Here is a 15,889-nt window from a genome sequence, read left to right as displayed (position 1 = left end):
AGACATTCCCACCAGTACCATGACAGTTTACAAATGCCGTGGCAGGCCTGGCGCAGTGGCTCAAGCCTGTAATCCCAGCACTTTAGGAGGCCAAGGAGGGCAGATCATGAGGTCAGGAGATAGAAACCAGCCTGGCCAACATGGTGAAACCCTGTCGCTACTGAAAAATACAAAAATTAGCTGGGCATGGTGGCACGTGCCTGTAATCCCAGCTACTCGGGAGGCTGAAGCAGGAAAATCTCTTGAACCTGGGAGTGGGAGGTTGCAGTGAGCTGAGATGGTGCCACTGCACTCCAGCCTGGGTGACAGAGCAAGACTCTGTCTCAAAAAAAAAAAAAAAAAAAAAAAAAAATTGCCATGGCAACATCAGGAAGTTACCTATGTGGTCTAAAAAGGAGATGAACCCTCAGTTCTGGTAATTGCTCACACCTTTCCCAGAAAACTTATGAATAATATACCCCTTGTTTAGCATATAATCAATAAATAACCATAAAAATAGGCAACCAGCAGCCCTTGGGGCTACTCTGCCTATGGAGTAGCCATTCTTTATTTCTTTACTTTCTTAATATTAACTACTTTGACTTTGTGGACTCGCCCGAATTCTTTTCTTGAGCAAGGTCCAAGAACTCTCTGTTGGGGACTGGATCACAACCGCTTTCTGGTAACAGGAGCAATACAAATGGCTGTCAGTAAAGGAATGCTTAAGTAACTCTAGTACATCTATGATGGAATACCAGGCCACAGTTTATTTGAAAATGAGAATGTTCTCTATATACTGACACACAATCACCAAGACATGCACTTTATAGGAAATTATAAGCTCTTGCCTAAATCTTCTGAATTTTGCTTAATAAGTAACAAGTGAAGCCAGAAGCTATAAACTCATAATTTTAATGAAGAAATGGGATCCGGAGAGTGGAGATGCTTTTCAGTCATTCTACTTTATTAGATGAGGAAAAGGAGAGTAAATATTTGTATGCCAGCTACCACACCTTTTAAAGTTAATGCTAACCCTGCTAAGAACAGCAAGGAGATTTTTTATCAGCCAGGTTTTAGTTGCCAGAAACCACACCAGTTATTTTAGCAGAGAACTTACAAAGAAGTGTATATATTTAAGTAGCTAAAAAGGCAAGAAGAAAATGGCAAGGTGTCTTGGAGGTAGCAACTGCTAAGCAGGCGCCACCCCAGGACTGGGGGAGTTGGAATAGAGTCTCCCCATGTTTGATGTTTCTCTGCTAACAGCTTTCAAGCTCTTCCCCCTTAATTTGCCCGGATCTGGACAAGCTGATAAGAAAGCCCAGGCACTTCCTCTTTGCGCCAGAGGGGAAGTTCAAACTGTGCAAACCCTGACTGTCACAAATGCACCGAGCTTTCATAACCATAATAAAAACCAGAGCCACTTGCCCCTCCTTTCACTGAAGCCCAACTGACTGGCGTGGGTGCCCTCTTTGCTTTCCTTAGAAAGCCTCATGTGAATAGTAAATGTTTTCGTAACCTCTTGGTGTCTGCAGTGTCATCAGTTTCAACATCCTAACCAGTTTTGTTGATCCCACCTCATATGGAGCAACGTGCAAAGCAGGAACAGAGAATTCGCTAGAATTGTTGAAAGGTAGGAGATTGTAAGAGGGGCCTTGTGGAGCTGAACTCAGATCTATGGAGGAGGGGTGGACTGCTGTACTGACATAGTGTCTGTGCTCAGGGAGGGGCTCTGTGGCCTTTGGATCCATGCTTCTGTGGAGGGGTCCCAGCTACTAATGCTGGGGCAGGGAGTAGAAGGGAGGGTCACAATGAAACTTCGAATGTTGGTTAACCACCTTTTGCCTGAAGAACATGTAATGGCCTTCCCTGAGGTATATGTCTTCCAAAAGTCTGCTGACATTGCTCAGGACCTATGCCCACCACTTTTTGCATTTTGCCTTTTTTTTTTTTTTTTTTTTTTGAGACAAGCTCTCTCTCACCCAGGCTGGAGTGCAGTGGCACGATCTCAGCTCACTGCAACCTCCACTTTCTCAGGCTCAAGTGATTCTCCAGCCTCAGCCTTCTGACTAGCGGGGACTACAAGTGTGCACCACCACGCCCAGCTAATTTTTGTATTTTTGTAGAGACAAGGTTTGGTCATGTTACCCAGGCTGGTCTTGAACTCCTGGTCTCAAGTGACCCACCTGCCTCAGCTTCCCAAAGTGCTGGGATTACAGGTGTGAGCCACCATGCCTGGACTCCTTTAAAAAAAAATATTTTTTGACTGGGCACGATGGCTTACGCCTGTAATCCCAGCACTTTGGGAGGCCGAGGCGGGCGGATCATGAGGTCAAGAGATCAAGACCATCCTGGCTAATGCGGTGAAGCCCCATCTCTACTAAAAATACAAAAAAATTAGCCGGGCGTGGTGGCAGGCTCCTGTAGTCCCAGCTACTTGGAAGGCTGAGGCAGGAGAATGGCTGAACCCGGGAGGCAGAGGTTGCAGTGAGCCGAGATCGCCCCACTGCACTCCAGCCTGGGCGACAGAGTAAGACTCTTTGTCTCAAAAAATATATAATAATTTTTAATTTTTTGTGGAGTTGGGGTCTCCCTATGTTGCCCAGGCTGGTCTTAAACTTCCGACCTCGGGATCCTACCACCTCAGCCTCACAAGATGGTGGGATTACAAGTGTGAGTCACCGCTCCCAGCCCCTTTTTTGCTTTTAAACCTAGAGCAAACTACAACTTGATTCGTGTTCTAGTACCAGTAAGGCCTCAAAGAGTGAAGTGCAGGCTGGGCACGGTGGCTTACGCCTGTAATCCCAACACTTGGGGAGGCCAAGGTGGGCAGATCACGAGGTCAGGAGATTGAGACCAGCCAGCCTGGCCAATATGGTGAAACCCCGTCTCTATTAAAAATACAAAAATTAGCCGGGTGTGGTGGTGCATGCCTGTAATCCTAGCTACTGGGGAGGCTGAGGCAGGAGAATCACTTGAACCCATGAGGTGGAAGTTGCAGTGAGCCGAGATCCCAAACTGCACTCCAGCCTGGGCGACAGAGTGAGACTGTCTCAATAAAAAAAGAAAAGAGAAGTGCAGAATGTGATTGAGGAGATACAATACTCTCCAAATTGCGTAATTTCGCCAAGTTTTACAGAAACCTGGGGAATCTGTAGAGATAGTGTCAGAAGCATTGGAATGAGAGCAACTCCATGTTGAATGAGGGCTGGGTAAAAGTGTCAGAGCGACTTTTACCAGAGCGACTCCATTTTGAGTGAAGGCTAGGAAAATGAGGCTGAGACTTGCTGGCCTGCATTCTCAGAAAGTTAGGCATTCGTAGCCTCTAGGATTGAATTGGGACCCCTTTCCTGTAACACATTTCTGGTGACCACAGAAGGGACTATAGTGCGGAAACCCTGACCCCAAGGGCTACCTTTGCGTAAGTGTTGGGGTCCTATAACATATTTCTGGCAAACCACGGAAAGGATGATACTGAAGAAATCTCCCCAACCCCAAGGAAATAGACAGCAGCACTGATTGGATGACTTTGGCTAAGTGATGGGGTACTCGAGTAAAGAATGGGATTGGGTTAGAGGCCCAACTTAGGGGGGAGTTAGAGTTTCTCCTAAGACAGAGTGAGTTAGAGGCCCCTCTTAATAAAAGGCAAGGACACTTGACTGACCTCAGGTTAGAGGTTACTCCATCCTACTCTGTCTGTGGAGTAGCTGTCCTTTCACCACTTTACTTTCTTAATAAACTTGCTTTTGCTTTGCACTGCGGACTCGCCCTGAATCCTTTCTTGCACAAGATCCAAGAACTCTCTCTTAGGGTCTGGATCGGGACCCCTTTCCTGTAACAAAATGAGGCCGAGACCTACTGGGCTGCATTCCCAGATGGTTAAGGCATTCTAAGTCACAGGATGAGATAGGAGATTGGCACGAGATCCAGGCCATAAAGACCTTGCTGATAAAACAGGTTGCAGTAAAGAAACCAGCTAAAACCCACCAAAACCAAGACAGTGATGAGAATGACTTCTGGTTATCCTCACTGCTACCCTCCCACCAGTGCCATGACAGTTTACAGATGCCATGGCAACGTCAGGAAGTTACCCTATATGGCCTAGAGAGGGGAGGTGTGAATAATCCACCCCTTGTTTAGCATATCATCAAGAAACCATAAAAGTGGACAACCAGCAGCCCTCGGGGCTGCTCTATGGAGTAGCCATTCTTTTATTCTTTTACTTACTTTTTTTTTTTTTTTTTTTTCTGAGACGGAGTCTCGCTCTGTAGCCTGGGCTGGAGTGCAGTGGCCGGATCTCAGCTCACTGCAACCTCCACCTCCCGGGTTTATGCCATTCTCCTGCCTCAGCCTCCTGAATAGCTGGGACTACAGGCGCCCGCCACCTCGCCCGGCTAGTTTTTTGTATTTTTTTAGTAGAGACGGTGTTTCACCGTGTTAGCCAGGATGGTCTCGATCTCCTGACGTCGTGATCCGCCCGTCTCGGCCTCCCAGTGTGCTGGGATTACAGGCTTGAGCCACCGCGCCCGGCCTTATTCTTTTACTTTCTTAATAAACTTGCTTTCTCTTTATGTACTCGCCCTGAATTCTTTCTTGTGCAAGATCCAAGAACCCTCTCTTGGGGTCTGAATCGGGAACCTTTTTCAGTAACAAGGATGCAGGATCATCATGGAAGGAATATAAAGTCAGATCAAGCTGAATTCTTTGATACGGGATAATTAAGCAGAGATTTGTGGTTCATTGTTTTAACTTGAGAAGCTGAGAATGGCTCTCTACATTTGCTTGTGAGTTGTTGAGATTCGGACCCACTATAATCCCAGCTTGGGAGACTGAGGTGGGAGGATTGCTTGAGGACAGGAGTTTGAGACTGGCTTGGGCAATATAGTGAGAACTTGTCTCCAAAAGAAAAAAAAAAAATACGGATCCAGACATAACCTGCACTAAATGAGTTGAAATGCCAGAACTTCCTTGGTATACTGTAGAGGAAGATATGTAAACGCTTAGGGAGATAAAAATGCTTGAGTGTATTTATTATGTAAATACCTGCTCACGAACCCAGGGAGGGTCCAGAGGACACTCCTTTCATTAAGACTATGAGAAATAAATTCATGTAGAGAGTGCCAGTATTCTACACAGGCCACATTACAGTGGGAAATGCTCCCTGAAGTGCAGTGGGGCTGATGGAATCCTGAGGAGGCAGGGACCATAAGATAACACTTAGTCACCAAAAACCTGGTCGGTGTGGTGACTGCCATGGACAGTGCAGCCAAAGCAGGACCCTGAATGGTGTCACCCACAGAGATCTGTGATGTTGGCCTGCTGATCATAGTGTCCTGAGAACTGAAATGGATGGACTGGCTGCCTACTAAAGTTTTACTTGATCCCAATAAGTAGGAAAGCTCCAGGTCTGGTGAATAGAGAAGTCTGACCCAAATTACCAACACACAGTTATAATCCCTCAATCAATTCCAAGTCTTGATCTAGTTCACAGACCCACAGCTTCTTGAATAAAGGATAGGCCCGGTCCCTTCGAAGCAGGACCCTGCTGCACTGACAATAATTTATACTTTCCATCTTCCTAGGCCTCCCCAAAGGCACCCAAGGCCATTTATCAGAGTGATTGTGCATTGAGAAGGGCAAATAATTAGACTTTTCTGGGATAACCAGCCTCTAGTTCTGAACTAGCAGTAATTACAGGAGACTCAAAATGCCACCATGGTTCCTCAGAGTATGAGTGTATGGAGGTCAGGTGATCGATGGACTTTTTGGCTCAGATTCATCTCACAGTATATCTAGTAGATTCCTGAACCCATCCTATGGTTATTTCCGTGGTTCTAGAATGCATAATTAGAATAGACATAGTCAACAATGGGCAGAATCCCACATTGGTTCCCTGATCCATACAGTAAAAGTAATTCTGGTAGAAAAGGCCAAGTAGAAGCCACTAGAGCTGCCTCATTCACAAAAATAGTAAAGCAAACTAATACATTCCTGGAGAGATTGTTGAGATTAGTGCCACCATCAAAGACTTGGGCATACATCCCTGCTTAGCTCACCTACTCAGCCTGTGCAGAAGACAGATGGATCTTGGAGAATGACAAGTGGATTAATTGTAAACTTAATTGAGTAGTGACTCCAAGTGCAGGTGCTGTTTCCACATGTGGTTTCAGTGCTGAGCAAATAATACATCTGGCAACTGGTTTGCAGTTGTTACTGAGCCAGGCCCAGGTTTGTTCTGTTCTCACACAGTAAATCAATCACTGTGACATGGGTTTTGCAAAAGAGAGAAGAATTATTCACAAGGCTGTCCAGTGAGGAGATGGGAGAATGGCTGTCAAATCCACCTCCCCAAAGATGAGGCTTAGCGAGATTTATAGGTTAGAGAAGTAGGGTGGTCTAAGGCACGGGGAAAGGTGATTGGCAGTGGGGAAAAATGCAGTCATAATTGGGGTTCATAGGACATATGTACAGAAAATGGTGGCATTAACATGATCTGAGGGTGGAGTTTTTGGCCCTCTGATGTCAAAAGACCACCTCTTGGGCGTGTGTACAGGCCTGGTTGAAGGGTTGGCGGTCTCAACCCTTTCTTTTCTTGAGTCAGAAGGCACTAGAGATGCCTTTCTTTTCTCTTTTCTTTTCTTTTCTTTCTTTTTTGAGATGGAGTCTCGTTCTGTCACCCAAACTGGAGTATAGTGGTAATATCTCGGCTCACTGCAACCTCCACATCCCAGGTTCAAGTGATTCTCCTGCCTCAGCCTTCCAAATAGCTGGGATTATAGGCATGCGCCACCATACCCGGCTAATTTTTGTATTTTTAGTAGAGACAGGGTTTCACCATGTTGGCCAGGTTGGTCACAAACTGCTAACCTCAGGTGATTCACCCACCTTGGCCTCCCAAAGTGCTGGGATTATAGGCATGAGCCACCACACTCAGCCATCCAGCCCACTCTTTGTGGACACTGGGCTCTGCCTAGTTTTTGTCCTGGCTCACTGGGGATGGCCTATGTCCAGTTCTATGAAATTTGTAGCAGGCCTTTGAGTTCCTTTTAGCAATGTTTGATTGTGCCAGATCTCTCCACGTTTGCTAATATCATAGGTTTGCTATGAAAAGCAACACCCCAAATCTTGTCTTTGCTAGCATCACCAAGGCTATCTCCTACAAAGACTGCCTCTTCAGAGCCATAGCCCACAACTGCCTTGGCTGGGGTGTATAGAGTGGCTGACTTTTTTTCAAACTTTCAAGGCACCAAATTATTCAACTGTTTGTGTGTGGCAGGCCAGTCAGGGGTTACCTACATTAGCAGCACTCTGGGTCCTACCACCTCTCCTTGCACACTGGCAAGCTCCAGCCAGAGACCACGTTTCTCACAGGACTTTGTTAAAAGCAGCCAAGGAGGAGCCAAAAAACCAGCATTCTGGATTCTCGCAGTTAGTTCCTAATGCCACAGATTTGGTCAAATTGCGATCCACCCTCCAAGCTAATGCAGGCTGCAACCTGGCCGAACATTTTACATGAGGTGCCAGCCTCCCCATCTTGAGAACAGGGATACTGCTAAACATTCTACACTACCCAGTGCTGTCTCAACAACAAGGAATTATCCAGTCCCAAATATCAAGAGTGCCAAGATTAAGGAACACTGCTTTATTTTATTTTATTTATTTTATTTTTGAGACAGAGTCTTGCTCTGTTGCCCTGGTTTTATTCCATTAAACTTTATCATTTTTAATTTCAAGTCATCAGGTATTTTCTCTAGCAATTTTCAAGATTTGTCTTCAGTGTTTCATGGTTTTGCTACAATGTAACTAAGTGTGGATGTTTTCAATTATCTTCTGTGGGATTCAGTGGCATCCCTCACTCTGAGAATTCCTGTCTTCCATCAGTTTTGGGGAATTCTCAGCTTTATCTCTTGGATGTAGCCTCCCCTTTCCCTGTGTGATCTCCTAGAGCCTGTCTGTGCTTTGTTGGAACTTTTCCTTCAAATGTCCTGTCTCCTATCTCTGGACTCCTTAAGGAACATTGCACTTCAGATCTTGTTCGAGTTTGCTTGACACCTCTGCTACCTGCATCTTACCTTTTTTGTGTGTGATTGATGGAGTTTTGCTCTGTCGCCCAGGCTGGAGTGGCGCAATCTCAGCTCACTGCAACCTCCACTGTGCCTGGCCTGCTAACTGCATCTTATCTGATGTTTAATCTGTCTGTTGAGTTTTTATTTATTTATTTATTTATTTTTGAGACGGAGTCTCGCTCTGTCGCTGCCCAGGCTGGAGTGCAGTGGCGCGATCTCAGCTCACTGCAAGCTCCACCTCCCAGGTTCACGCCATTCTCCTGCCTCAGCCTCCCAAGTTGCTGGGACTACGCCCGCCACCTCGCCCGGCTAGTTTTTTGTATTTTTTAGTAGAGACGGGGTTTCACCATGTTAGCCAGGGTGGTCTCGATATCCTGACCTCATGATCCACCCGTCTCGGCCTCCCAAAGTGCTGGGATTACAGGCTTGAGCCACTGCGCCCAGCCGAGTTTTTATTTCTAATGACATTTTTCATCTCCAAAATGGAAAAAACACATGTTAGCACAAAGAATGAAACACTGGATATTGTTTTCTAAGGAATTTATTTGAAAGAATTATATCTATGGAAAATGATAAATATTCCAAAAAAGCTCTGAATTTTAGATGTTGAGATATTTCAAAGGTCAAACCAGACCACAATTTGTGCTGGGCTGAAGGCCCATGAGGACCCCGTGCAAGACATCCTGTGTGATGGTCACAGCCTGGAGGATGACCTTCTGGGGGCTGAAGGACGTCACCTTTTTGGACAAATCATAAATGTAGGAAAGCTCTGGGGCTGGGCGGGCGTGGCTTGGGGGATGGGACATGTGGGGCTCAGTGGCATAGGGAGTGGTACCTGTGGCCCACGCTTTCGGGGAGGGGCTGGAAGGGGAGAGTGCAGGATGCTTGTGTCAGGCTGTGGCAGAGGGCTCCTGGCATCAACAGGCACTGGGCCAATGCTTCTTGGGCCACTTTCTCTCAGGTGAGGCAGCAGCAGAGGGTGTCCCTGGACTCAGTGCCTGTGTGGGAACACCAGATGGGCCTCTGGGACAGGGAACAGCCACCTCCCCAGCCCCACATCCAGACAGGGGTCCACATTGCAGGCTCCGTAGAGAAGCAGGAAATGGTGCAGGAGGATCTAACCTGGATGCAGCGTAGGTTATTTGTTCTGTGACTTCATTTGCCCAAATGCATGTGAGTAGAGGCTTGTTCCTTGACCCCAATTGACTTCTAGGCATCTGAAGGAGAGGAAAGACAGCCTAAGTGAGTTCTCCATCAGTGGGCAATAGAGGAATGCACCCTCACGCTGCACACCTTCCAAGAAACTGTGTGGTCTGTGGACTTCAACAAACTAATCCATGCCCCAGGGGTACAGACTTTGTCAGACACTTTAAAAGGTTTTCCAAGAGTAGGAGAGGACTCATAAGCTGTCCCAAGTGAATTTTTACGTTTGAACAAACCTTCAGTAAGAAACAACGGTGGACACCTTCAAGTCATTCTCTCCTGACACACGTTTGCCAAGGGCCATTTCCTATGAATTTATAGATTCTATTAGTTTTTATTTATTATGTTTTGAGACAGAGTTTCACTCTTGTTGCCCAGGCTGGAGTGCAATGATGTGGTCTTGGCTCACTGCAACGTCCGCCTCCTGGGTTCAAGTGATTCTCCTGCCTCAGCCTCCCAAGTAGCTGGGACTACAGGCGTGCGCCACCACGACTGGCTAATTTTTTTGTATTTTTAGTAGAGATGGGGTTTCACCTTGTTGGCTAGGCTGGTCTCAAACTCCTGATCTCAAGTGATCCACCAGCCTCAGCCTCCCAAAGTGCTGGGATTACAGACATGAGCCGCTGCACCCAGCTGGTTCTATTACTTTCATAAGATATGAAGAGATAATCCTTCCTGGTGAAATCTGAAAGTCCTTACCTGCTAGGTTACTGAGGTTTAGAGGTCTGAGCAGCTGATTCACCGTCTGATGTGAGGTGGAGGAGATGGCCTGGTCAAAGGGGCAGCCTTTGGATTGGAACTGGATGCCCAGTGTGTCTGGGAGAAGGAAGGCAGCGAAGGGAAGGACCACAAAAAGGAGTGGCGGAAGACTGGCAGTCCCTTCACCCCACAGCCCTCTGCTTCATTCTCTGGCAGCTGCCCCTGACCTTTGTGACATTGAGGTCCCAGCCAATTAGAGCGCTCACTCCTGCTCTCCCAACAGCCTCCAACAAATCCCTGGAGACTCCACCCACTGAGCTCCTCCCCTGGGGTTCTCTAAGCATTCTGAATTTGTGGGCAAAAGCCCCTTTACCAACAGCATAACTACATACTTCACTTTCACAAGTTGGCCTGCCTGGGTGAGGGCAATTATTTTAGTCATATGTGCTTCGATTTCTGGGAGAGTGAAGTCAATTCAGTTTTTGAGAGTGCTCTATATTTTAAGGGTGAATTTAGATCTGTTATTTTATTTTATTTTATTTTATTTTATTTTATTTTATTTTATTTATTTTTGAGAAAGGGTCTCGCTCTGTCATCCAGGCTGGAGTGCAGTGGCACCATCTCAGCTCACTGAGGCTTCCGCCTCCTGGGTTCACGCAATTCTTGAGCCTCAGCCTCCCGATTGGCTGGAACTACAGGTGTGTGCCACGACACCCAGCTAAGTTTTGTATTTTTGGTGTAGAGATGGGATTTCACTGTATTGGTCAGGCTGGTCTTGAATTCCTGGCCTGAAGTGATCCACCTGCTTCGGCCTCCCAAAGTGCTGGGATTACAGATGTGAGCCACCATGCCAGACCAAAATTTTTTATTTTAAATAAATTATGGAAATGATGAAAACATTTCATTTATAAAATAAATGTAGGCCGGTGCTGTGGCTCCCGCCTGTAATCCCAGCACTTTGGGAGGCCAAGGCGGGTGGGTCACCTGAGGTCGAGAGTTTGAGACTAGCCTGGCCAACATGGCAAAAACCCATCTCTACTAAAAATACAAAAATTAGCCAGGCATGGTGGCACACACCTATAATCCCAGCTACTCAGGAGGCTGAGACAGGAGAATCACTTGAACCTGAGAGGAGGAGGTTGCAGTGAGCCAAGATTGTGCCACTGCACTCCAGCCTGGGGACAGAGTAAGGCTCCATCTCAAAAAATAAATAAATACATAAAATTAATGTAGGAAATTTGAGAAATCTAATTTTGGTCCGGAATAAACCAAAATATTGTACTAACATTTGTTTAAAAAGATAAACTAATAATTAAAGAGTGAATCATGGTAACGTTTTCCTTTATTTTGAAGTTGACGTCTTTTCTTATGTCATAGCTAGTTTAAAAGGTTATCAGGGAAATACACATTTTTTAGTATCCATAAAAAAATAGTTCAACAACTTTTTTCTTTAAACAATTTAGACTTTACCTGAACTAAAAACTCCTAGAATATATGCATAACAGCTGAATGTAATTTTTGTTAAGTCTTTCATGTTTTCAAAAGAGGGAAAAGGAGAGGAAGTGGGATAGATAAAAATGAGAAGGAGCTGGCTTTAGACAAATAACTGATCATTTTTCTCTGTAAGAAGAGGGATGAAAGTTTAGACATATATACAAAACACACACAAGAGTGTCCTATATCTGGTTTTGACATAATTTCAGTTCTTGACAATTCTATCAAGCCATACAACTTTTTTAAAAGTCAGAATGTATTAATCTCCAACATATGGAAAGGAAGGAAGTGATGCCTCCCTGTGAAACAAGATGATCTGTCATTTAGGCAAACAAGACAAAGATTTTCCTCATGAGGGTTCTTTTATTCTTGGTACCCAGAGTCTCCTTAAAAAGCTTAGCCAAGGCCGGGCGCGGTGGCTCATCCCTATAATCCCAGCACTTCGGGAGGCTGAGGCTGGTGGATCAAGAGGTCAGGAGATCAACACCATCCTGGCTAACATGGTAAAGCCCCGTCTCTACTAAAAATACAAAAAAAAAAAAAAAAATTAGCTGGAAGTGGTGGTGGGCGCCTGTAGTCCCAGCTACTGGGGAGGCTGTGGCAGGAGAATGGCATGAACCTGGGAGGCAGAGCTTGCAGTGAGCCGAGATTGCGCCACTGCACTTCAGCCTGGGCAACAGAGCGAGACTCCATCTCAAAAAAAAAGAAAAAAAGAAGTTTAGCCAAATATTGATGTTTATACAATAGAGTGATTTGCCAGCCAACTTTTTTTGTTTACCCAACATAGGGGCAGTTTTGGACCTGAAGCCTTTCACAAAACGTGGAAAGGGCATTGGAAATGTCAACATTTAAAGATGCTTGGTCGGGCGCGGTGGCTCATGCCTGTAATCCTAGCACTTTGGGAGGCTGAGTTGGGTGGATCACCTGAGGTCAGGAGTTTGAGACCAGCCTGGCCAACATCATGAAACTCCGTCTCTACTAAAAATACAAAAATTAGCCGGGCATGGTGGTACATGCCTGTAATCCCAGCTACTCAGGAGGCTAAGGCAGGAGAATCACTTGAATTTGGGAGGAGGAGTTTGCAGTGAGCTGAGATGGTGCCATTGTACTCCAGCCTGGGCGACAGAGTGAGACTCCATCTCAAAAAAAAAAAAAAAAAAAAAAAAAAAACCAAAGAAAAGAAAAGATGCTTATGAGGGAAAAGATGCTCATATTAGTTACAGCTAAAGAATATTTTAGAGAGGCACTTTTTGAGTCCAAATTGTGTTTAGGAGCCTCCTCATACCAATTAAAGACAGCAGACCTTTGGATATTCAGAATTTTGCTTTGTTTTTGTTTTGTCTATATCAGAGTTTCCCCAAAGTGATCACTATAATTCTCAATTATCTTTGGGGAAATTGTGCCAGTTAGAAAGCTATGCACAAAAAGGGAGCCAGTGTTTGGCCTGAAAGAGGCCAAGTTTTCAATAGAAAAGACTCCATGGGAACTTCAGCGTGTCCACAGGGTGGTGCTTGTGTGACACTGCGTCTTGGGGCCAACCAAAGACTAACCAGCATCCAGGGTTGTCAAAAGCTTGGAAGACAAAGCCCTCAGAGCACACTGATCAAGAGCTGGATGACGTGGTGGGAGGAATAAGCTCCTAAGCTTGCCAGTATTCACAGCAAGGGGGTTTCCAAGATCAACTGGGGGAAGGTAATGGAATGAGTTAGAGTTTCCTGGGGAAACTGCCCCTGGGTGGACCGAAGGGGAGAGGCCCTGGGGAGGAAGGGAGGAAGCACACCTGGCCTCACCAAGCACAATGCGGGAGTAGGCGAGCTGAGCCAGGGAGGGAAGAGAGGACAGAGGCTCCTCCTTCACCTTAGCAATGGCCTCATGCTAAGGACAGGCCTGCAGCAGTCTCTGGGAAGGCCCAAGGCTACTAGCACCAACGGGAAAAGGTTGCTGGGCGAGCCCCTCTCACTCAGCTCCAGCAGCCCTATGGACCGCCCCACATCGGGTGGGCACCACCAGGCAGGTGAGGAGAGGAGAAAAGCCTGCTTGGGTGACCTGGGGCCAGCCCAGAAGGACGACCATTCCATCTTCTGCCAGCGCCATGGGCTGGCTCCATGGGACACACAGCAGCTGCTGCGTCCACAGAGTGGGGAACCTGGTGAGGATTCAAGGTGGGCCTGGACTGGGCAGTCCCAGTAAGCAGCTGGTGACATGGGGGCTGCATCTAATTCTCAGGGAGAGCAGGGTGTGGACAGGGTGTGAGGCCCAGCAAGCCAGGCCCAGGGGAGTAGGGAGCAGATCACAAGATGTTCCTAATCCAGGTGGCCCTGGCTTCCACTATACTGAACACAAACCAACCCTGTCAGAGGACGCTGCCCCTTGTTTATAAATTTGGGTTCTAGAAAAAAACCCCGATGCTGTTTTTGGAGCCATGTGATGGGACTGCTAGAAATCAGGCAGGGAAAGGCAATTGGCAGGCACACTTCCAGGTTGGGGGCATCAGGCACTGTGACAGCGAGGATGGCGCAGGGATGAGTGGGGAGCTTCCCTGCAGGGGTCTGAGATCGCCAGGCAGAAGCTAGGCTGGGATAGGGCGGGAAACGCATTACACAATAAAGATTAGATTGCAGAGGGCCCAGCCTTCTAATGTTCCTCCTGCTCTCTGAAGCTCCCTCCACAGGCTCCTCCATCCCAGAACCTTCCGACAGGTAAGCTTCAAACCCTTCATACCTATCCAGTTCCCTAGCTCCTGGCCAGCCTCTAACTGTTGAGCCCCTGAGCCCCCTGTTTCCAACCACCAGGGGATGCTGGGGAGATCCTCTCCGCCTGAGCAAATCAGAACTTCCTGGAAGACGCAGGTGTCAGGATCAGCTTCTGGTTGAACTGGTTGATATTCTAGGTAGCACACCTTGAAGTTTCTCAGGACTGACAGTCATTGTGTCCGTTCTAAAGAAGGTGAAGGAATTTGATGGAAAGAAAGAAAGTAGGAAGAGTTGCCCAGACTTGCAGGTTGCCTCCTGTACTGATCCTGAGAACGTGTTCACATGGCATAGAAGTTTCCTTTTGTGGCCATTTGTAAGAACAGAAAATGAATGACTGCTTTTTTTTTTTTTTTTTTTTTTTTTTTTGAGATGGAGCCTCGCTCTGGCGCCCAGGCTGGAGTGCAGTGGCGTGATCTCGGCTCACTGCAAGCTCCGCCTCCTAGGTTCACACCATTCTCCTGCCTCAGCCTCCCAAGTGGCTGGGACTATAGGCGCCCGCCACCACACCCGGCTAATTTTTTTTTGTATTTTTTAGTAGAGATGGGGTTTCACCCAGGATGGTCTCAATCTCTGACCTCATGATCCACCCGTCTCAGCCTCCCAAAGTGCTGGGATTACAGGCCTGAGCCACCGTGCCCGGCCAGGAAATGATTTATTCTTACAAATGACCACAGGTGTAGCTGCTCAATACAACACCCATTTATTTATTATTTATTTATTAATTTATTTAGAGACGAGGTCTCCCTCTGACATCCAGGCTGGATGGAGCGTAGTGGTGCAATCTCAGTTTACTGCAGCCTTGACCACCCCGGGCTTAAGGGATTCTCCTACCTCAGCCTCCTGAATAGCTAGGACCACAGGTGGATGCCACCACACCTAGCTAATTTATTTATATTATTATTATTAGTAGTAGTGGTAGTAGAGATGAGTTTCCCTATGTTGCCCAAGCTGATCTGGAACTCCTGGGCTCAAGCGATCCTCCTACCTCCCAGTGTTGGGATTATAGGTATGAACCACCGAACCAGCCACAACACCCATTTATTGTCTCATACCACTGAAGTCCCTAAGTCAGCAAGCGTGGCTCTGCTTAGGGTCTCACAAGATTCACATCAAGGTTTTGTCTACCTCCAGCTTTTATTGGGAGCTCTGGGGAACATCCACTTCCAAGCTCATTTTGTTGACAGAGTTTCCATTAAGCCCTTTCCATCGTCAAGCCAACAGTGGGTTGAGTCCTTCTCATGCTTAGAATCTCTCTCACTTCTCCTGCTGCTGCATCTCTGTGACGCCAGTCAGAGAAAGCTCTCTGCCTTTTAGGGCTCGAGTGATTAGATTGGGCCACGTGGATAATCCAGGATAATATTCCTAGTTTAAGGTCCATAATTTTAATTACATCTGCAAAGTCCCTTTTGCCATATAATGAAACACAGTTATGGGTTCCAAGGATTAGGGCAGGGCCATCTTTGGGGGACCATTCTGCTAACCACACATAGTCATGTTTGTGTAAACTTTGCAAGAGTGATTTTTTTTTTTTTTTGGTCTTTTGTATCAGATTCTCCATCCTTAATTGAAGACTGTGTTTTTCAAGCTATGGTTCATCATTGCTGCTTTCCTTACAAAACAAATTCGCATGGCAATCAGCATTTTCTTAAGGAATATAGTAGATTTAATTACATAAAAAATAATTGAAAATATCAGACA

General features: G+C 46.4%; 1 protein-coding gene across 4 annotated transcripts in view; it reads left to right on the top strand.

The window, feature by feature from the left end:
* The first annotated feature begins 333 nt into the window (after positions 1-333).
* Positions 334-15,889, top strand: part of LOC112426428 (uncharacterized protein C3orf86-like) — a 33,291-nt gene continuing 17,735 nt past the window's right edge. For 2 of the 4 annotated variants that reach the window (XM_071091550.1, XM_071091548.1), the window contains exon 1: positions 13,994-14,137. In XM_071091550.1, coding sequence (XP_070947651.1) covers positions 14,076-14,137 — 62 coding nt within the window. In that variant the 5' untranslated portion in view covers positions 13,994-14,075. Of the gene's footprint in view, positions 1,610-13,993; positions 14,138-15,889 lie in introns of those variants that run through there. The other 2 variants (XM_071091549.1, XM_024792406.2) reach the window with 2 other exon arrangements.

Source organism: Macaca nemestrina, chromosome 2, assembly GCF_043159975.1.
Source record: "Macaca nemestrina isolate mMacNem1 chromosome 2, mMacNem.hap1, whole genome shotgun sequence".
Lineage (NCBI taxonomy): Eukaryota > Metazoa > Chordata > Mammalia > Primates > Cercopithecidae > Macaca > Macaca nemestrina.
Note: the sequence above shows the minus strand (reverse complement) of the source record. Positions and strands in the feature narration are given on the sequence as shown.